The sequence below is a fragment of the Coturnix japonica genome, chromosome 1 (genome assembly GCF_054131305.1).
Source record: "Coturnix japonica strain WE chromosome 1, WE-NBRP24, whole genome shotgun sequence".
Lineage (NCBI taxonomy): Eukaryota > Metazoa > Chordata > Aves > Galliformes > Phasianidae > Coturnix > Coturnix japonica.
Window position 1 is genome coordinate 69,663,098 of NC_140663.1, and position 23,559 is coordinate 69,686,656.

At 36.8% G+C, this 23,559-nt stretch overlaps 1 protein-coding gene across 13 annotated transcripts in view; it reads left to right on the top strand.

Annotated features, from left to right (window-relative positions):
• The window catches only part of SHISAL1 (shisa like 1), a 72,862-nt gene that overhangs the window by 8,261 nt on the left and 41,042 nt on the right, over nt 1–23,559 (top strand). For 10 of the 13 annotated variants that reach the window (XM_085544123.1, XM_085544152.1, XM_085544070.1 and 7 more), the window contains one exon: nt 23,313–23,411. In XM_085544123.1, the coding sequence (XP_085400249.1) occupies nt 23,345–23,411 (67 nt within the window). In that variant the 5' untranslated portion in view covers nt 23,313–23,344. Of the gene's footprint in view, nt 1–6,998; nt 7,113–10,623; nt 10,651–23,312; nt 23,412–23,559 lie in introns of those variants that run through there. The other 3 variants (XM_085544080.1, XM_085544111.1, XM_085544090.1) reach the window with 2 other exon arrangements.

The window sequence follows — 23,559 nt, forward strand, 5'->3', positions numbered from 1 at the left end:
ATGAGAATGGACTACTGGCCAATAATCTAAATATAACAACGTGATATTTGTGAAGAAGGGTACTGACATTAATAATACATCTTTTCCTTTCTACTCTTTTATCGCTAGCATCTCATGTTTTGGAGTCATTCTCTGCAGAGAACTGTTCAGTCCATTAACTGTCTTTCTTAGACTCTATCCTCTCTCATAATGACATATTCATAGCAGGGAAAGTTTTTATCCAACTTCAGTGTCTTAAGCCCTAGGGCCAGAGTCTGAAGCTTTGTTTCATCTTTTCCCCAGAATCTATTATATTCAAGAGAAATTAATGTATCAGTGCATACTTATATAGGTGTATGTGCATAGCTTTCACTTAAATGAATCTGCATAATATATGTTCACTTTGTACTTTTATAATTGTTTTAATCAGTGATAATACAAGGGGTGGAACAAATTTACTGCTTATGGCAAATTTCATCCAGATTTTGAAACAGTTATAATAACTTTTTCCAACTCCACCTAGCTTCTCCCTGCATCTTCTGACTTCAGGCTACAGTGGAAGATTAATAGTAGCTTGAACACAAATCCAGATGACTGATTACTGGTAGGAACAAAATTTATTGCTTTACTTATTGAACGTAAGTAACAGCTTCCTAAACTTCCTGTGGTGGTGGAGCTGAAATATGGAATAAACATATTAACAATAGTTTAAAACATTTAATAGATTGTTTTTCTTGCCTTTTGTTCTTCTCGAAATGTGAAATTTAAGCCAGTAGTACAATCTAATCGCTGGTATTTATAGTCCAGCCTCAAAACATCAAGTAAGAGCTCTAAAAATACACACATGCTTTTCAGATGTGCTCTGTACTGCACCTGTCTCACAGTAAGCCTTAGTGAAGACTCTTGGTGCTAGGTGCTTTTTTTAAGGAAAGATGAGAGGAGCAATAGTCTCAGTGCATTCAACACCTTTCTTAATCAGGCTGTGTTTATAGTGTTGTCTGTTTTGGTAATGAGTCTTTCAAAGCAAGCATTGTTTTTGCAGCTTTTTGCATAATAGTTATATTTACCTACAACAAGCAATTAAAAGCCATGTATAATATTTAAATAATGCAGATGAAGCTGTAGTGTTATTACTTAACATTCCAAGCTGAGTATTCTCTTCCTTTCTTCCTTCTGCCTTCTCAATCATGTCTCTCTCTTTAGATGAGTTTAGGCATATAGTGGAGAGATATATGGGATGTTTCTTTTTTTTTTTTTTCTTAATAAATTATCAAAATCAAGACTGTGTTCTGTAGCATACTGATGTCATGGTGCGCAGTTATAGGTAAACAGCAGTTAAACAGATGTTTTGTATGAAAGATTATCATGGTAGAAAGATAAGAGTTTGTTTTAAGGAAGTAAACTGTGCATAGCATTTTCTTGGAAACCAAGCTGAGTCATGGTCCTTAAGAAAGTTTATAATTTGAATTTTATACCCATAATAGTAATACTTGCTATAGAATCACTTTGTTACGCAAGTCCAAATAAAGTGTTCTTACTATGAAATATATAGAAAAGAATAATTTTATAGATACCAACTGGGTCATACGGTGGCATTGTCTCACATGTAATTTGTGTATCTATGCTGAATACAACCTATCAGTACAAAGATTTTGCTCCTTTTGGGAGAGGCTAGTGGGTCTGGAAGAGGAAGCTCCTTGAATTAAATTACCTAGCTATTAGTAGCAAAGCAGAACCAAAGAAGTAAGCCATCTGTTGCACAGCTTGTTACTGGTAATAAATGTAATGATACAGCAAATTCAGAGACTGGATTTTGAAGTATTGAGTGATGATGGATGTAACTGAAATTCAGTGGGATGGTAGAGACTTGGACCTTTCTGTACCTGTGAAAGGGATCCAGACCTTGCAGTGAGACTAAACTTGTCAGTGTTTTAAACTCGTAAGTTACTTCAATATTGCTGAGGTGCTTTGTTCTATCAGGACAGTGAAGGATCTCTGAAAATGCAATGGTATAAATAGCTGTGGATCTACCCCATTAGAAGGCTGGAATAATGTCTAAGAACATGGTTTTGTAAGCTAGAGGTGATAGAGTCTCACAATCAACAAATAAATGAAAATGCAATAGAAAGCAGAACTCTCAAAGCACACGGGTAATCAGCAAGACAAAAGTAAGAAGTATTTGTGCTGAGATTTAGATTGTGAGTCGAGACAATGGGAAGATTCTAATTCCAGTCTCCTTATGATAACAAACGGGATCTGCTGCTGAAGCAATTTAAGCACAAGCACAATTCTTTCTTTTTTTTTTTTTTTTTTTCTGAAGACCTTATTCTTCAGGAGCTAACAACTCAGTAGTGTGCAGACTGATCACTTCAATCTGCTGAAGTTTTTATCTGCTGTATACCCTGTGCAAGGTTATGCAGAATTGAGTTAAATAGACAGTAGTTTTATATGTAATGATAAATGCACATTAATACAGGAACTCTGTCCCGTTTCAGGCATTGAATGTGAAAGTCCATTTGAAAATTTCTCCTGTGTGCTCTGACCCTTAGTTGTGGTTTCATTGAATGCTGCAGTATGACAAGTTTCAAAGATGGTTTAACTCTTCAGTAAGACACAGCGGAGAGTGGGTTCTAAGTTTCAACTGGTGACATCTTTTTTTCCTGACTTTCTGTTCTTGAGTCTTTGATAGTTTGTATTTGCCTGTAAGCAGCCTGCAGTTACTTCCAGATATACGCTCTCCCAGATATATACTCTCCCAGCTCCAGGCCAACTGCATCACAGGTACTTTCTGCATTAGAGATCGTAGCTCGGAGTTTAATAGCTGTTGATGGATGCTTTTATCCATGAAATGTGTTTGTTTTTAGAATATAAGTAGGCTGTTGTCATCAACAAATCCAGTTAAGCTGTATGTTATGTGGGGGGGGGGGGGAACAAACAGCGCACCTCTTCTTGTTTATTTTTGAACTGCTGCCTGACAACACTGTTTGGCTTGCAGTTCTTGCTATCATGAGAAATGATGCACAACTGTTGCTTATTCATCTTGTCCATGCCACTCATATAGACCTTTGAGTTCCCTTTACAGCTGAATCTTCCTTGTTCATTTAATTGCTTGAAAATATTTTACCTTTTACTATCCTTATTCTCTCCTGTTCCCTTTCCACAGTGCTATGTTGTGGCTGTGTGCAATTTTTATTGCACAGATGACAGTTTAAGAGATGGAAGTGGTACTTGAAGTTTGTTGCTACGCAGCATTTTGGTCAGTAGAAGGAATTAGACACCCCTAGTGCTGGGAGAAGAGACCTTCAAAATGATTAGAGACTGTGTGCTATTCAGATTAGTTTAAAACTGAGACTGAGGTATTCAGCAACATTTTTTTTTGCCTCAGTCTTCATGAGCAACTGCTCTACAGTCCTCAAGCGGATTATTTGGAAGGTGGGGTCTGGGAAAGCATTGTCCATCCTACTGTAAGTGAAAATCAGGTTCATGACCACTTGTGGAACCTGAAAATCTGTGGGTCCTGATGAGTTGCATCCCAGAGTCCTGAGGGAATTGACTGATGCAGTTGCCGGTTCACTCTCTACAACATTTGAAACGTCATGGTGGCTTTTTATGATTGTATAACTGCATCAGTGGACAAGGAAGGAGCCTCTGGTGTCATCTATCTGGATATAAGATAAGGCCTTTGACATGAGCTCCTATAACATCCTTCTCTCCACATTGGAAAGATACAGATTTGATGGGTGAGCTGTTCAGTGGACAAGGAGCAGGTAGTGAGATCATACCTAGAGAGTGGTGGTCGATGACTCGGTGTCCAGATGGAGATCAGTGATGAGTGGTATCCCTCAGGTGTCATTACCAAGACTAGTACTCTTTAATGTCTTCATCAGTGACATCAGCAGCGGGATCAAATGCACATCCAGCAGGTTTGCAGATGATGCTCTGGGGTGCAGTCAACACACCCAAGGGACAGAATACCACACTCCAGCAATGGGCCCAGGCAAACCTGATGAAGTTCAATAGATACAAGTGCAAGGTCTTGCAGCTGGGTCATGACAAAGCCTGCTATTAGTACAAGCTAGGGGATGTAAGGATGCTGAAAAAGCCATGGGAGTACTGGTGGATGGGAACCTGGGCATGAGCCAGCAGTGTGCACTTGCAGCCCAGAAAACCAACCATATCCTAGACTGCATCAAAAGAATTGTGACCAGCAGGTTGGGGGAAGTGATCCTGCCCCTCTACACTGTGCTGGTGAGGCCTCACCTGGAATACTGCATCCAAATGTGGAGTCCCTGGTACAAGAGAGATGTGGACCTGTTGGGTTGTAACGAGGGGAAGCCCACAGAAATGATCCAAGGGATGGGACATCTCTCCTACAAGGACAGGCTAAGAGAACTGGAGCTGTTCAGGCTCAAGAAGGAAAGGATCCAGGGAGACCTGATAATGATCTTTCAATACCTAAAGGGGGGCTGTAAGAATGAAGGGAACAGACTCTTTTGCAGGTTCTACTGTCATAGGACAAGGGGAGGTAGTTTCAAACTGAAAGAGATTTCATTTGAGGATTAGGAGAAAGTTTTCTACAATAGGGGTGTTGAGGCATTGGAAAAGAGATGTGGTGGAAGCCCTGTCCTTGGAGAAGTTCAAGGTCAGACTGAATGGGACCCTGAGTGACCTGACCTAGCTATAGATGTCCCTGCTTATTGCAGGGGAGTTGGACCAGATGAGCCTGAAAGGTCCCTTCCTATTCAGAAGATTCTATGATACTATGCCTCTGTGTGGTACTCGGCCTTCTCATGTAAAAGAATCTCAAGATGTGTCTCCTCACAAAATGAAGGAAATCTCTAGGGCTGTCAAATCAAATCCTCAACTCAAGTTTTTCCCATTTGGGAAACAAACAGCATCATCAGATATTTAGGGGTTTTCCCTCCTCCAGTCTTTACTTTTCCAAAGGGTAATGATGACTCATGCTCTACCCAAGGTAAAATTCTGTAACTGCAAAAAATAATCTGGTTTGGTGTCTGTTTACACAAAATGCACCTAATCAAAATGCTGAAGGGATTTACTGATCAGTTAGTCTTTACAACAGTTTATTTCAAGGAAACAGGACAGTATCGATTCAGATCAGATTGCAGAAATGACTGCATTTTCTTTGAAGTACTTTTTGTCTGTTGTGGAATCTTCATGGTCATCCTCAACATTTTGAGGTACCTTAATTTCCAAGTATATTAATGGGATTTTTATTTTTAAAAGTGATTTTTATCATTACTAGTAGTAGTGATTACTATGGAAATACAAAACAGTACTCTTGTTATTTTCATTTAAGTCTTTCAGCTGCACTGATTTTTACAAGAATTGGAACAGACTTTGAATTTTATTCCTGTATAACTGGTCATAGTTTCAAAGTGTATTTAGGGCAGAATACCCTTTTAACTATTACAGTGTTCAAAAATAGTTTGTCTGTACCTCGTAATTGACTTATCAGTAGTGAGTAAGTGCCAACACTTTTTATTAAGCACATTTTCCTTGCTTTTATTACTTAAAAACAGATACTTCTTCAGTAGGAAACTTTTTTCTTGCCTCATGAGCAGCACCATTTTCAATTCTGTATCATGTTGCTAAGAAGCTTTCTCACTCATGGGAGCATCTTCTTATTCCTCATTTTTATTAATATCCCACCTCATATTACTGGTTGTTGTTTTTTTTTCCCTTTACATGTATACTATATTCCAGTACTGTTATTAAGTGACGCTACTAAAAGACAATAAAAGGGTTTTTGGAGTAGATTTTAAAACTTTTTCTGTGGGTTTGAAAACCTGCTTTGTCACATCTCGCAGCTTGTGACAATGTATTATAATGCCATAGTTTGTGCAGATCCAAATGATCAAGCTAGTAAGTGAACATGTCTTCCTGAGCTCACCAAAATTTAAAGTTTTGTGACACTGAATATGTATTATGTTCCAGTGATGTAAACCATTGCTGATCATTCAAGGTTTAAATGCTATGCCTTAAGTGGCTGCTGTTTCTATGAACCTGTCCTGCTCCCTTGTCAGAGAGTAGAAAAAACCTGGGTAACAGGAGAAGTTACTCTGATGGAATGTGGTTTACCAAAAAAATAAGGCCTTTTTATAACATTCAGGATAGTGTGTCGTGCTTTGCGGATTATAGAGTACAGCAGCAGTAGAGTGGGCACCTGCATGGTATTATTGGTGCTGGTGTAGCATTGCTGAAAAAGGATCCTAGCATTATGGCTTGTTTAAAAAAGTGGTAATTGTTGCCTTGTTCAAGAAAAACAGGTAACGGATTTTTGAATCACTTCAGCACAAACAGCTGAGGACAAACATTAAAGCAGAAAAGCCTGAAATGCCATTTCCATTGCGTTGTAAAGCATGTGTAACAATAAACTTTCAGAGGCAAGCTTTCTGTGATTAAATTAAAATCAAGAACATCGCCAAATCTTTGGCAACCATTTCTGCTCCCATCTGCTGCTTGCATTAAGTATTCTGACTTTCTCCAACACAGAATGGAGAGTATTCTTTCTCCAAAACACTTCTCCATGACCTAAAGAACCAGCATAACAGTGACTTTGCAGAATCCAAAGGGTTGAAGTTGAGCCACTACATGCAGGTGGGGGCTTTGTTGTTGTCAAGGCAGTATTAATATATATATCAGATTTTAAAACCCTTTACAAATACTGTGGGGAGTGGGAAAGAACATTAATATCCAAGAAAAATCTCTGACACTTAAGATGAATGCCTGAAAACATGTTGTCCCTAGATCCTACAAGAATCTTTTGAGTTATAGGGAGGTGATAGAGGATCACTTTACAGCATGCACTTTTTTTCCAGATGTAAAATTTCCTACATCTGAATCGAAGATATGCTGCCTGCATTAGTAGCACAAGCATTTTATTTGTTTATTTTTTATAAAACTTATTCATAAAAGGAGAGATATTTTAAAAAGTGCAAGACCATTGAGAGATATAGGATCCTTTATTTTTTTCAATCTGGCTCTCCCTTTCTCAGAAAGCCTCTGATGAACCAGACTTCATCGATACTTACATTCTGCAATGCTGTGACAGAGCTAAAAGAGGAAAGAGGTGTGCATACAGTAATCTGTCAACCACTCGATTGTCAAAGGTAAGATCTGAGTTCTTAATTGGTCATGGAGTGCTTAAGTAACTGGACAGAATTTTAGCCTCTGTGTAGGTGAAAACATAGAGTACCTCTTAAGGCTGTTAGTAGCTGCCTGCAGAGTGTGCTTAAGTATTTGGAAATAATCTGTATACACACTTTCAATTTGAATCAGGTTTGCAATAGTGGAGAAAAAACTACGCATTTTCACCAGTAGTCATATTGTACTGCAACACTGCTGATTTTCGTGATGGAAAACAGCTTTATTTATTTATGCAATTATCTTTTTCCAGTAAGAAAATTCTGAGGTGTTAAATCACACACTTCAAGTTATATAGTTTTAGACTGAATCAGTTTCCTCATAGCATTGAGTCAGTGGAATAATAAACAAGTTGATCTCCATGTGAAAGGACAATATGATGTATGAATTTGTATGTCAGAACAATGTGAATTGCACAGAATGCATAAAGTTTTTTGGTTTTTTTCCCCCCAAAATAAACATTATTAAAAGCAAAAAAGTCTGCAGTTTGTTTTCTAGCTGTAAGAACGGGTGGTATCAATATATGTTGTGTAATACACATACTTCAGGCTTATATGTATATTTTTTCTTAGAGTACGACAGATCTTTCCAGATCTGTTTTTAATGCTCCAACTGTAGAGGTAAACTGAAATATAACAGAAGGTGGATAAAAAGTAGCAGGCTAATTGGGTGCTGTGGTATGGTGCTGACAGGTTGGTACATCCATAATAGTGGAAATGCTTTTGCTGTAATGCCTGCTATGTTACTTGTAATAAAACCAAACAACTTAGATACTGCATCATGTTTTCTCTCTTAAATACGAAGACACACATATACATTTTCCTTTGTCTATTTCTGCATACGCTTTGCCAGAAACTCTCACATGCACAGCCCAGTCTTTTTAACTAGCAGATATGCTGTAGGGGGCACCTATCTCAGCTGCTTCTCTTCTTTTACTGCCTTCTTGATATCTAGTAGCTTAGTAATGCAAGGGGTGGTTTGACTGGAGAAACCATGGGTAGTTTGGATGCTATTGCCTTGTTATGAGGCAAAGATAAAAGTTGTCACTAATGTTCCTGATGGTACTGATGTTTATGTATTCTCATGTTCACACCAATGTGCTGGTATGCTGAGTAAGGCTGAATTTAGTTGACTGTTTTTTTCCTCCAACTTTAAGACAAATAACGGAACTTAAATGCTTGCCTCAGGTTAACAGGCTTTTGATCCTTAGTTTGCTGAGAAACCTTGTATATGTATTTCTGTGGGAGAGCTGCCTTTTTAAGAGCTGTGCTGGCTTTCAGAAAACCATGCTGATTGTTCTGTTCTCACCAAGTTTATGTAAATGTCTGTGGGTAGTCGTACCAGTACACCACCTGGATTTTTTAAGTGTATAACTTCAATTGCAAATGCTTTATTAACTATTAACATGCATACACTTCTCAACTGGTTTTGTTATATGGCTGCAGTGGAGACAGCACTTTGTTAACAGCTTGTTTCAAATTCATTGAGCTGATATTCCCACAGGTCCCTTCTAAAGTGCCTCTATTTGTTTTGTGTTACATGTGTTTAGAACTCCATCAGAGGTCTTTAGTTTTGAAGTCTATGCACTGCCAACACATGCACTGCTGCTTGGCTCCTTTCATTGCTTCTTGGGTTACAAACATGAGTAGTCATATTTGTCTTCATCCCTATACAATTTTCCTTTTTGCTTGCTTTAACAGTGTTTTCTAGTTTTCTTATGAATTGTTTCATCCTGATGAAGATCCCAGTTATATTCCTATTAGATAAATGAATTGGTTTACTCTTTCGTGTTCATCGGGAATTCTTAGATGTGTGCTTTTTGCACCTTTTGCCTTTATAAATTATCAAACTACTGTGCCCTACAAAGAAGCAGACTGTGGTGTTTAATTCCTTATTCTTGCCTCCTGACTTCCCTGGAAACAGAAACACTTCTTCGTTTCACTGTCACTTCTTCAGATGAACTTTGATCTCATCTCTGAGCATATTTTCCAGTTGTTTTCATTTGAAGAGACCCTTTTTGAAAAGGTTTATGACGTTAGATTGCAGTTCCAGTACAGATGCTTAGCCTGAGGTGAATCACCTTTCTGTGAAGGATTAAGTAGAACTTGGTGCAGTTTCAAGCTGCAAGCCTGATTAACTAAGAAATACTTTGTTAAGTGTGATTTTCTTAAATTATTTCTTAATCAGTGTTATACTTTTAGGTGAGTTTTCTTTTAAGACTGAAAGGAATTTGTGTTTTGTGTAAGTTAGAATAACCTTCCTAATTATTGTGAATTACATTATAGTATGAGGAAGGTGATTGTATGAGTGGCTTTGGAAATTCATTTGTTTAAAGTCCCTTTCAGAAACTGCTACACCTAGAGCTTAGAAGCAAGATGAAATTGTGTTTTCAATCATGTTACTTGGGCATTTTCAGTATACAGTTGGTGTAATGATTTGGGTAAGGTGGGAATATGAGCTGAAAGCATCCAGAGAAAGAAAATAGCTCCTAGCTAGGGGTATATTAGGTTAAGAACAAGGTGTCCTTTAAATTGACTTTATTATTTCCTGAATGGCATTTGTAATTGGTAGGGTTTCTGAGCTACTTATGATGTAAGTTCTTCATGAAAACACAATTTTTAAGCTATGTAAACATCAATCTAATTTAATAACTTTGAAATCATTTCTTTATGTCTTCAAATTAGTGGTATTTCAATACATTTTCATTTTCTAAGCGTATCTCTGAAATAAGCATTATGATCCAAGTTATATGAAGAAGCAATTCTAGCTTCCTCATCAAAGACTTTGGAACCCCCATATTCTCACAGGACGCTGTACTGAAATGATTGAAACTGTATACTGGGAAATAGGCTTCAAAAAGGTCATATAAAATTAGGAGTGATATAACAAAGAGAATGTTAGACTGGTCAAATAGCATTTACTATTTGTTTAAAACTAATCAAGAGAAGTAATTGAGCTAAAAGGTCTGTGCTGATAAGAGCTCCGCAGAAGGGCAAACACAGAAATAATGAAATAACTGCGTAATAATTCACTGTTACAATAATTAGAGTTTTCAAGAGTAGATTTTATCTTCAGAACATTGTGAGACTCTAATTACAGGGATATCAAGGAAATTTAAGACAAATTTCTGCTCATGTCCATGTTCAAATATCTAGCAGTCTAGTTTGGAAAAAGAAAATGGAACACATGTCTGGTGTGACAGATGTTTCTGTTAGGAATTTCACTGTAACCTCTCCTGATCAACTGAAATATTTCTAAAAATCAACTATTAAGAATTGAAACTTCTATTCTTGTTCTTTTATTGAAACTTAAGGCACTGACTTTAGTGTAATGAAGTTGGTGTTAGAACTAGACTTTTGAGTTAGTGGTTAAATGGTAAAATTGAAGCATATTATACGTGGGACTGGACTGACATTAAATAAGGTTAATCAGAAACATTTTTGCCTTTTCAGGGAAGGAAGAAAAAACTGTCAAGTCAACCAAGAATGTTTCATTTGACCCAGGGTAATGCGTACTTCTCTTATGCTGTAAATCAGAAATAGAATAAGCACTCAGATATTTCTAGGAGAACGTTTTATGTTTTTTTGTTTTTGTTTTTCTTGCTTTATTTTTCTTCAGTGCCAGTGTTTAGGACATGAAACACTATTTTTAAAAAACATCAGTTTTGGCTGACTTTGTGAATAATTATTCTCCTTAGAAATCTTAAGTTTTGGTGCATACATTACAGACAAAATAACCTATTCTGATGTACACTACAGACTAGTAGGAAACAAAGGAAATGGTTCTTTTGCTCAGAATAGACTTTATAAAAAACAGTAACTTGTGTAAACTCTTATGATTTAAATTCCATGGGAGAGTTGTATTAAAAGAAAGACTGGAGCTGAACTGTATAGAGTATAGCCCTCTGAGAGCAAATAAGAGGCAGGGGAAAAAAAAAAAAGAAAAAAAAAAAAAAAAAAACTTAGAACTCATGCAAGTGAAATAAAATATCACTCTGGCTTTTGAGAACAATATAAGCCATCCTTAGGGGAACTGATTTCCCATAAGCAGTAAGATTTCAGTGCTTAGAATGTTTTCAATATTGTGAATGGGACAGGTTCAACTTTTCAATTGTATTATCAAAGAGTGGATAAGATGCTAAATAGGAACAAAATTCACTTTTGAGTTGAAGACCTTGGATTCCTTGTGGCTTCTTGGGAAGGCTGGGTTCATCTGATACATTTTGCTATAAAAAATACAAAGCTACCCGGCTAAGTTTAAGACCTATTGTAGCTACAACAGCCAATGCACTGGCTATTCAAAAGCCTTTGGAGAAGGCTGAAATGAGTCCTTTACTATTGTTGTAGTGCTTGTAGTTCATCAGACCTGAAAACAGGATAGTAATCTTGTATGGTGATGGTGTCCCACCAGGTGCACCTTAACACATTGCAGTTTGTACCCACCCTTATAACTGATGCGGAGACCAGGTATTATAACACTAGAGTTCAGGGGCTAAGAAGTTTATCAATATAAGGATTTTTGTGTGAGAAAATGGGTAAACACAAAAAAAAAAAAAAAAAAAAAAAAACACAGGTTACTTATAAAATAGAAAATAGTCAGTTACCAAGGATGCTGAAGAATGGACTGCTGGCTTGGTTTTTGGACTAGTAAAGATCGTACATCAATAAGCTTTAGAGATGACAAGTAGATAGAGAAGGATTTTGGAGGCAACCAGAAACAGCAGAATTCAAGATTTGGAAGTGCTCTTCAGAAGTTCTCTGGTCATTTTTATTCCCATTATTTTGGCTGTAGGGATTAAATCATGAATCTAGTAGCTGAAGTGGGTAGAAGCTGGAAAGGGATAGGATTGGTTAGACAAGAGGAGGAATCACTTCATCATCTGGCTCATACTTCCATACTCGAAGACCCCATTTTTTATTAGAAAGTCACTTCTTAGACTTTATTAGAAAGTCACAAGTTTCTAATTTATTTTCTCTTTTGCCTCATAAGACATTAATAATCTCTTCCTCAGAGTTTTCCAGAAAGGTCTCTCTGAGTTGATACTTAAAGTAAAATGAGGAAGACAGATTTCAGTTATTCTTTCTGAATACCAGGCCTTTTCTTCTGGGGGTTCACTGGAAATTTGATTTGGAACCTATAGCTGAAGTGAGTTAATCCAAAATGAAAAGCTACTCTGCACTTCACAGACCTCATTAGAGTCAGTTTAACTACATTTGAGTTCTAAGGATTTCATAATTCAGTGTATTTTGAATCTGATTTACTGTCTCAAGACAGAATTGATTGTCTGGGGTATATGACTTCATCCATACTGATAAATATATTACATAGTGGGTATGAAAAACCTTATGGTTAATGAAAAGAAAATCACTGCAAAATGAGTATTTGTGGAAGCTGCCAAAAGAATTACAGTTCTATTAGACAAGAGGAGCCAAAAATTTTGTGACAAAAGATAAAATACTTGTGAACAGACCTTGAAAACCCATAGAGATATTACTTTAATCTTAATATTCTGCTCATAAAATTTGCATGCACAGTGTTCTCCCTTTGGAAGCTGTAGCAACATCTTTTCTGTTGTATGCGAAGTGTTATGATCAATTTTTTGTGTTGCTCATTCAAATAAAATAGCTAGAGCTATTTGTGTTATAAGATAATAAAATCAGCAATTAACAAATTAACTAATTTCACTTTTCTAAAATACCCAAAAGAATAGATCTTTGGGACTATACTGTGAGAAGTAGTTCCATATGCAGTTTAGAGATTCTTTACCTCGACTTTAGTAAGGTAATGCATATGGTGTCATCATTCATCTGTAAGCACGTTTTGTATAAAGATGGTTTAAAGCATGACTGTTAAACAATTTGGCTTGCCTGGGAAAATTCTTGGGCAGTATATGGTGTAGTTAATGTATATAAGAAACAAAATATATTTGCCAACTCTCCACTATTGTGTCTGCATTACTGCTTTTCTACTAATATATTTGCTGTCTAATGTACAATGAATACCATACTTTATCCCTTATGTATGAATTATTGGGAGTTACTGTTTTGTCAGTGGTGTTCTCTGTACTGGTCTGCACGGTAAAGAGGAAGTGATTATAATCTTCAAAAAGATAGCTTCAGAGAGTTTGTCAAATGGAACTACATTGGCTATTACTACCAGAAGTTAAGTAATGTGAGAGTTGCTCTGAAAGTAATGCTTTCTCTTTTATTATGTTGGTCCATGGTATCAAAGATGGATGTTGGTGGGATGGCCACAGAGGGGCAGCCTGACGAAATGGTATCTGACATGGAAGTGGGTATCAAGCAAAGTTTTGTCATTGCATTCCTTCATGTATAAAAATTGCACCCACTGACAATCATCGACACTTACTGAATGTCTGCAGAGATTAAACAGTGGTTGTGAGCACAGTGAGATGATGGTGCATTTCAGCAATGGCTACAGCAACAGTGGGTCATCTGGACTGATGCAGATTTTTATGAGTGTGGTATGCAGGTTCTTGTTCATCACTGATGAAAATGGTGGTGGTGACTGTGCTGAGAAATAGCCATTTGTAGATGAGAATTTGCTCTGTCAAACAGTGTTATTATGCTCTTTGTACCTGTTGTAGTTTCCATGGAAAGAAATAGGTGGTGTTGCTTTTGGAGTGACCTACATAGTTTGTTACTGCAGATGCAAGCAGCTGATCTTATTGACTTTAAGAGTAAAATCCCACCAACTTCCATAAAACCAGTGTTTTACCCTGCAACTTAATTATAAGTTACCTAAAGAGCTAATCAAAACTCTGTGGTAAAGTAAGTTTGCACAATATGCAGAAATAGATGCCCTTTTTTGTGTGAAGGAAATTTATGTAGCATGAACCAATTGATCCAAATAAAAATGTGTGGATGGGTCATGTTTATTTTATGCGTGACTCAGTGCACTTTCCATCTGCAAGTCATAAGGTGCTTCCTGTCAGTGCATACTGATGTTAGGTTGGATTCAGAAGGATGCTGACACTGGAAATGAAATACTGGCTTAAAGATGGATAAATGGTTTTATAGGAATGCTTTGTTTTCTACCACTGAGCACAGTTGTCAATTCAGCAGCTGACATGTGCACAGGGTGGTAATTCCTCACTTAGTTGCTTTGTAGTCATGAGCCTGTGCTCTTAGGATCATTAATTCTCGACTGTAATGTGGGATGATTGTATCAGTGTATATCCAGAATACAGTGTGGGCTCCTCAATTTCCTCCCAGACTTGCACACGAACCAAGCCAAGGTGAAATTGTTTCAAGTGTAGGTGACAGCAAAACTTAACATCTGCAGTGGCACATTTTGGTGTCCTGGTGAACTGAATATCTGAAGCAAAGTATGTTCATCCATCTTCATAACAGCATTTAGTGCAGTTGCATTCTTTAGGCATTCGCTGTTTTGCATTTAAGCTGCACCATTTAAAAATGCAAAGCTAATGCCTATCAATATTGGAATTTTTCAACATAGTGAACTATTCAGTTGGTTATGCAGAGAGAAGTGTACATATAAGTCACATCATCAGTGCTAGCTTTGTGCAGGTATGATCCAGAATAGCATGTGAGAACCTGTTTCAGTCATAAGCTGACCTTCAGTCTCTCCTAGCCTACACTATGTTTTCTGAGCTTCTTTTGATACACATTGCCATGTGTACTGCCATAAAGACGCATGAATAGCAAATATTTGGGGTAGAAGCTATTTCTTAGATATGCGTCTGTGTGGAGCACAGTATGTCATTGATGTCTGCGGCTTATGACTGGGTTTCATTGTACCACTGTGGTGCTTGAACACCAAGGAGTATGTATGTAAGGCACGGACACCCAAATGAACACACATATGTATTGAACAAAAGATGTCACTTCTAATGAGCTGTAGCTTCAGTCTGAAGTTAATGCTTCTGGTAGATCACTGGGGGATTTTTGCTTGGCTCTTGTGGATTCAGTGAGGTGGGCATTTCTGTGCTTGATCTATATGCGATCAAGAAATAACATTTTCAGCTCATACAAGTCATTTCAAGTAGCTTCTATCACACCTGCCTCTGCAGGATAAAAAGTGCAGAAACCTTAAGCTATACATAATAAGCACTTTTTGCAACCTGTAAAACAAATAATGCGAAACAGAAATGTTGATGCCTTTGATGTCACAACCAGCAGCACAGCCATGTTTTACTTGGTATTTCAGTTTAAAAATATGCACTGTAAAAATGTCTAAATTGTTAAAAGTCACTCTTCTGTTGCTCAGCTTCCTTTATTTTCTTTCTGGTTTGCAACCTCCCCACCTGCCAGTCTGACTATTAACAAACTTCTTTCATTTTGTCCTGCAAGTATTTCTGCCTAAGAGGAGAGGAAAAAGGATTCACTAGCATTGTTATTATCAGTTCAGTGTTTTGAAGGCTCCAAAATCTTGGTGTGTTGTGTTTATTAGAATGGCGATACACTAGTGTGATTGCAGTAACAATGGCACGTTATGTTCTTAAAGGCAGCTTTCTGAAGTGTTTTTTAAATCTATGGCAATATTTGTCTGTTAGACTAGGGAGATTTCAAAACATGTTAATAATAAAGCTTGTATGTAGTCTTACCTCCACAACTTCATTGTAATTTTCTGTAACATCTTTAAAATCACATTGAATACCCATTTCCAATAAAGTAGTAAAAATTTGCTTTATTAAAGACTTGGAATAATGTGGTATTTTAAATTAAAATATTTGCTCTGCACTGGACATAGGTCAAAACATAAGCTTAACTTTCCCTAGAGAATTTGGCATCTCTTGCCTAATGAAATGATATCTTGATTACCAGAAGAGATTTGTAATAATTTTAAACTGAATCCCATCCTGCTCTTCAGCTCTTATTGCAAATCTGTGTATGTTTCATTGTCATTCCTGACTCATGAGAGACCAAGATCATTCATAATTTCAGAGTCAAATTTTAGTTGTTTCGGATTACTTCATTCTGTGAATGTCGGAACAGACTTGACAGTTTCACCTTGATTATGTATGTACGTATTAATTAATTTAATCTAGCAGTCCTATTAGCCACCTGTGTGAGCTGGAACTGGAAGTTGTTTGCACAAGAACCACTCATCTGCTTTGCTTAATGCAGATATATATCCAGGTACATTTCTGAACTGAGGTGTGCCTTCATAAAACTGGGTTGAGTTGATTAAAAATAAGGAACCCGGATGGCTATAATAAGTGCCAGCTGCATATTCTTGTGCAGATACAGTACATGGAAATGAGAACATATGAATATTTCAGTCTTCAAAAAGAGAGAAAAGCTCTCTTCAGAGTATTAGGAGAGGTTGCTGCTGCTGTCTGCAGAGGGAATTTTGCATCTGAAAAGCGAGAAAGTTGCCAGTAACTTTTAGCTGAAGTTAGTTACTGATGTCGGTAAATCATCACAACAGTAGCTGCTATTTTTACACATCTGACTGTCTACATGAAGTAATTTAGGTATTTTTTTCCACAGACTGAGGTCTAATGCACACAGTGGAGAGGTAATTGTAGGACGGAAAGTCATCTATCACTTTCAGACCTTCATTGGCAATAAATTCAGGAAATCACGTATTTACTCTATCAAATGCAAACAGGAAATGAATTGCACCAAGAAATTACCTGAAGTTTCTTTGGAATTCTGCAGTAAAGCTGCATTGCCATAATACCTTTAAAATCTTTACTTTTCTAACAGAGATGATAAGGAATTCGGCAGCCAACAAAGATTTCGTGCTAGCTTAGGGAACTTTCTTATCAGCTCTGTTTTGTGAATTTGAAGTCTGAATATGCCATTGATTCTCTAAAATCAATTATCCTGTTTTCTTAACAAATCTTTCTGACTTCTCTGTCATTCTGCTGTGCAATGTACTGCGTGGTCTGAGTAGGAACTGCTAAAATCCATCTCCACCTGGCATTCACATGTGTATCTCAGGGCGTAGGGAAGTAATAAGTGTATGGCTGAAATGGGAAAGGGGCAAGAGTGGCAGGAGGTAAATGAGCAGCTTTGGTGTTTTTTGGTGTAGCTGACAGTTGTAGTACATACAAGTTTCTTGGCTTTCTCTTATTAATAGCAACAATAGACTACTTAAAGCTTGCAAGATGATCTGCAGGAAGTCTTTCATTCATAGCTTTATGTTTTAGCACTCATGCATGTTGTTTCCTCAGAGCTATTTAGCAAGGGGGAATAATAACTGTAGCAGTGGGGTAGACGTGAAACAAATCTATGTTTTCAATTTTAAATTTTATGAAATAAGGAGGAAGAGTTTCATGGCCAGGAGTTTATTTGCAGTTGTGTAGAGACATAAGTATCTCTACATCTTTCATGCTTAACTTTGAATATATGTATTAAGATGCTTTTGGGGAAGTAATGAGTCATGTTAATGGTGCACTCTAATCTAGAAGGTTTCCTCCCAGCAATTCCTTTGCATAGGTCTGTTTTAATTATTTAAAGTAAGCTAACTGTCAACTTAAAACTAGTACCTGTTTTTCACAAACACTTTTTGAGGTTATTGCAGTGTGAAACCATTCTTTTTATCCTTCCAGGTACGTTACTACCTTTGTAATATGACTGTAATTTCACTGTAGAAACATGTGCCGATTCATTCTAGATGTGTTTTTTCACTCTGAGTTAATGTGAGAATTTAGTAGAGCTGAACTAGAAGTTAGGGTTAGATCACAGCCTCATTTTTGTATCTAATTTTAAACAGTTTTCTCAACCACTGTGACTGCCTTGGCCACATTATTAGTCTCTTTACTACAGTCCCAATCCAGGCTGTGTTGTCAGTTGCCTTGAAAAGAGCTAATAGGTTGAGAGGAGGCCATTTCCCTGCTAGTGACCCTCCTTGTCCCAGCAGTGTGTGAAGTGGTGTGGAAGATGGTTTCAGTGCCCTGCAGCAAATCGAAGATGAGGAGGAAGGAAGCCCATCATTGCTTTTGCCACTCGCATGATTTCCTGGGGCCAGGTCACTGGTACTTACCAGGCTTGGAAGGCCAGTTGGAGACTGGTGAGAAAAGACAGTCATCCTTAATTATGTCACATGTAGAAGCGTCTACCTGAGTACAGCATACATGTGTATCTTTTGATTAACTCTGAGGATTAGTAGAAGATCTTTGGCTCTCTGCACATTTGTAATGCTGTAATTTTATCTAACTTGGAAGAGTTGGCAACCACAGGGGAATTTCACAGGACATTCTGGACACTGATAAAATATAAATTAAACAACTGAAGGCATGTGCACAGAACTGTATTACATCTTTACTGTAAACTGAAGGGAAGATATATGACAAAGTATAGAAAATATATTTTAAATGAAAAATTGTAAGAAGTGGAAGTTGCTAACCTAAGTAAAGACTGAGTGGATAGATAGGATGGCACTTTTTGAATGTAGTAATTGAATAGTGACACGGAGTGGTGTAACTGATGCGTATCTGGGCAAATTGTTTCTGGTCTGCTGAGTTCAAGAAGAGGTTTAATCAAAGCAAAGGAGCTGCAAGTTGGGCATAGCCATGAGATTACTCTAATCTCAAGTGCTGGAAGGGAATAGCCTGGGAAGTCCAGGGAACCACTCTGGTGGTATCATTTAGGTGCACTTGATCCTGTGACAGTTGAGTTAGGTGATCTTCTGAATCAGTACTAGACTTCTGTTATTCCTTAACTTCCAAGACAGTGCTGATGTATTTAATAATCCTCTAGCTAGCACCTTCTGTTCTTTAAAATAACAAACAAACAAATAAATAAATAATGCAAAATGTTCAAAGCATCTCTTCTAAACACACTTGTCTTTTCCTTTGAATTGAGCATTGATTTCTGCATAAAATCTTGCTACATGAAATGGTTATTTCTCTTGGCAGCTTTTCTTTCAAATGATTCACCAGTTCCCCTCAAGAACACTCTGCTAGTTGAAACCATACGGATAACTAAAGTGGTGTACGCAGTAGCAAAGAACAAGCTAGAATGTCACAGTGTGGGACTAAAGAGTAAAGTCTGGTGCAATGATCTGATACGTATATCTACATCTATTGATTACATAGCGAGTGGGTAGGAAAATGAATTCAGTTTCTGTAGTGGTGGTGGGAGTAGAAAGTGCAGGGCAAACACAGGCTCTGCTGGCAGGAACAAAAAGCTACCCACCTGTTGTGTCTCATATTAACGTCTGTACTCCTTGATCTTAACATCACAGCACCTTTCTTTTGAATTTTGTTCTCTTTGAATCATTCATTCTTGCATCTTTAGCAAGGGAAAGCAATATCCCTGACATAAGCCCTATACTGCAAAAAGAGAGCTTAAGAAAAATGTGTAAGGACCATTACTTCTATTTCACTTTAGAAATGTTGAAACAGGCAGAGAGTTAAAAAACAATTACCCTCTAAAGCAATGATTCCTCAACTATTTTGTTAGCCTACTTTATGGTGTAGCTGTAGTGGTACTTATGATTGCTAGCAGAAAACAGAGTGTGGTGTAAGACAAAGAATGGGTTGTCAAGGGCCAAGGATAAGGATGACCATATTGACTTCAAATAGATTGAAAGGTTGCACTGAAAGTTAAAATTGGTGCATTAGACCACACATCTTATCACTGATTTACAGAATGAGGAAGAAAACCTAACCTATTCGCTTCCAAGCCCTTTACCTTCTCTATTGGATTTGCCACACGCTGTTCAAATTTTATTAAAATAACACAGAAAAGTTCCTCTTTCATTAAAAAATATTTATCAATATATTTTTAATTTATAAAGCATTCTGTCAGTCTTGACTAATAGTAATCAGAACAAATTATTCAGCTGTATCACTGCTAAAATATATCACTCCATCATGTGGGGTAACGTTAGGATGATTTCTCTATGATTTCAATCCTTTCTTTTTCTATGCTATCAGTTCTCCTGCCCATCCATTCCACCTGGCTGATTGAGTTTTATGAGGGCTGCTCCAAAAGTAATGCTTCCTATTTGATTGTGTTGGCCCACAGCATAAGATGTGGTATGGCAATACAGACTGAACCTTGCCAACAGTATTCCATTATGTTTTGTTACTGTGCAACAAATGGCAGCAGAGAGGCCATCTGACAAAATGGTATCTGACCTGGAAGTGCATATGAAGCAAAGATGTGTCACCGAATTCCTCCATGCAGAAACCATGTTCCAGAGACATTGTTTTTGGAGCAACGTACATAATAGCTCAGAGGGATCTTCACAATGCTGCACTTAAATATGATTGCTTTAGTTGAACAACACCATTTGGAAGAAAATAATGATAACAATAATTGTAAAGTAGTGAATGCTTAGTTGTATCTCCAACTCATTGAAATGGTCATATTCAATGTAATGCACTGAATCAGTGGTTACAAAATCAGAACATTTCCCTATCTCTATAGAAGTATGTATATATATGTATGTATGTATACATATAGCATATATATATGCATATATATATATATTTGTATCCCTCATAGGAACAGTAATCACACACTCACTCTGGTTTCATGATAAACCATATGACAATGTGCGTATATATGTAATGACTGATAGATGATGCACTGTTTCATTCCTATCCACAAACATACCCAACTCTGTCATTTCCCTGACTTTGTTATAGGTCTTTATTTTTTTTGTCTCCTCACTCTGACCTTCTGAGCTGGCACTTAGCAAAATAGACCCTTTGAATTAAAATGTCAGTATCACTGTTGTTATTTCTGTTGGACATAAGTAAAAATCTTCCTTTTCTTGAAAATGTTCTAGGTTTCTGTAGGTTTATGTTTGCTTGTAAGGTTGTACTCTATTACCTTTAAGAGTGGAAATTAAGGAAAAAGAAAAAAAAAGGCATTCTTTTTCCTGTCTGAGTTAATCTTCTGTTGACAAATGACATACAGTATTATTATTTTGCATTTATGTCATTTTTTATCAAAATGCATACTACTGAACAAAATATTTTAGATAAATCTGCTATATTATCACTACCTTAATTAGTCAACTTTCATCAACAACAGAATTGAGAAATATAGAATGTACTTTCTGTAAGCCCACAGTGATGTACATTAATTACATTACTCTCCTTAATTAGTTATTAATTGCTTTTTACATTAACAATCCTTTTAGTTTTCTGTTGTATCATCATCAGGCTCACAAGCTTATATTTACCTGGATTATCCAATTCACTGCTTAAAAATGTCATTAAGTTTCTTCTGAATGCTACCATGTTTTTCCAATTGAAATAATGGAGGGGAAAAAAAGGATCTGTATACTCCCCCACCATCCCTTCTAAAATAAAGAGATACAAATTACACAGAACTGCAGTTTTAAAATTATAAACTTTGGTGTCAACTCATTAATGTCATCCTAAATTATTCTTGATATGGAAATATTTAATAGTCTCAGCCCTACCAAACATCTGTCTCTTCCCAGATACACAACAGAAATGCATATTGATCCCTTTAATTAACTGTCACTAAAGCCAAGATTCCCTTCTGGTAATTAATCACTATCAGAATTATTGCAGTTTTGGTTTGTTCAGGAAATTATTCCTTATGCAATATAGGAGGTAACTCATTCTTTGTACCTGTTCCACTTGATTAAACTTCCACAGTCTTAATCTCTGTCTTATGATCAGAATTACTTCTTTCTTATGAAATTCTGACTTTATATTTGCTTGGTGTTTTAACTGGTGTGATGTTCCTTCTGGAGAAAGGTAGTGACTTCTTCAAGCAGCGTTGATGCTTAGAAGTATTCTTTATATGCTCCTAATTAGCATCCATGATACAGAAGTTACCACTGATTTGTAGGTCTGTGATCCATTTTCTTCATCTGCTAAGATGACTTCTTGCAAAATCTACTTGTTCTGGACATAGTATTTTTTTAGTGAGAAATATGTTGCCTCTAAACACTGTAAATAGAAGTGTTTCCCCTCCCATGCCCACAAATGTTACTCATAATGCAGTTATTATAATATATTATAATACTGATATATTCCTCTTCTTTTCAAAATGCAATCCAATTGTCTTTGGATTTTAGTTTGCTGCTGTAGTCTGTTGAGGACATCAATCAATAGACTACATTGTATTTATCTGTTATAGTGCTGATTTCATAAGCATTTGGCATTGTGTTACTCTTGAGCTGTCAGAAACAATCAATTTAATTTTTGACATTAAATGTCATTTTCCTTTCTTTTTTTTTTTTTCAAGTCACTCTCCTATAAAGGCCATAATTATATATATTTTTTTAACAGACGAAGTGTAAGAGGCTCCCCAACAGCCTTCAGTAGTAAAAACTATGTTTTCTGATATAGAGGCTGAGCTCCCAGTGTTGTCATACAGGCCAACAAATTACCTCCTTATTATTTACCAGCGTCCATGTGAGTTCAGGATGCTGAAGACCAGCATTAGTCTGCATTAGCAATGACAACAGGTAGCAGATGTTCCTGCTGGTGTTGGTGATGATGTTTGCGCTGGGACAGAATCTCTGCCATAGTTGTGACATACAGCTGGTGATGCTGAATCAATGCAGATGTAAGATGCATTTCCCCAGTTGTAGGGCTTTTCTGCAAAATAAACTAGGCTATCCTTTTTATGAATAACTACCAGCCGAACTGATCCCATCTCACCCTCTCTTCCAGGAAAACCAAGAAATAAGAGTGATTCTACAAAAGTCTTTTCGTTAGAATCAAAGCAATTTTTTCAAATGTTTCCAGACATTTCAGTTGTTCAACCCACTCCCTGAACGACTGCACCCTCTATTGGGGTAAAACAGATCAACTTCCAAAGTAGATAATTTATTTTCACATTGTTTATATCCTTCTGGTTCTTACAGGCATAATACAACAGCCCATTTATGTGCCAATAAGACAAGCACAGTCTTGCTGATCTTAGATTACAGGGGAAGTGTGAATATCCAATAAAGAGTTTATGTGATTTCTCTATACCCTGAGTTAATGAAAACTATGTAAATAGCTCTGTACATTCAGGGTAAAATGAGAAAGGAATAATAGGAATATTTTTTTCTCTTATAAAACACAGTCCAGAAAAAAGCATATTGTTGGGGATTTTTTTTGTTTGTTTGTTTTCTTGTTGTGTGAAGCTATTTCAATTAACCAAAGCTTTGTGGAGAAGTAAATGTTTGAACAAATGAAAGTGACATGAAACAGACAATTAACCACAATGTTGCATCTCATCAAACAGGTGATTCTCTAATGGACCAATGAAAGCCAACAATGACAAGTTGTGGTCAACAGTCCTTGAATGTGCTGATGGTTCTGCTTTCATTACTCTTGTCAGCAGGTAACTGACTTTCATATCTTGAATTTATCTATCAACGTCATGGGGAAAAAAGTGTTACAATTTGATATTGAATTCCTACAAAACCAAAATGTTCAAATGAATCGTTAATTACATAACAAGTAAAGCATGCTTGCATCTAACAACTAAA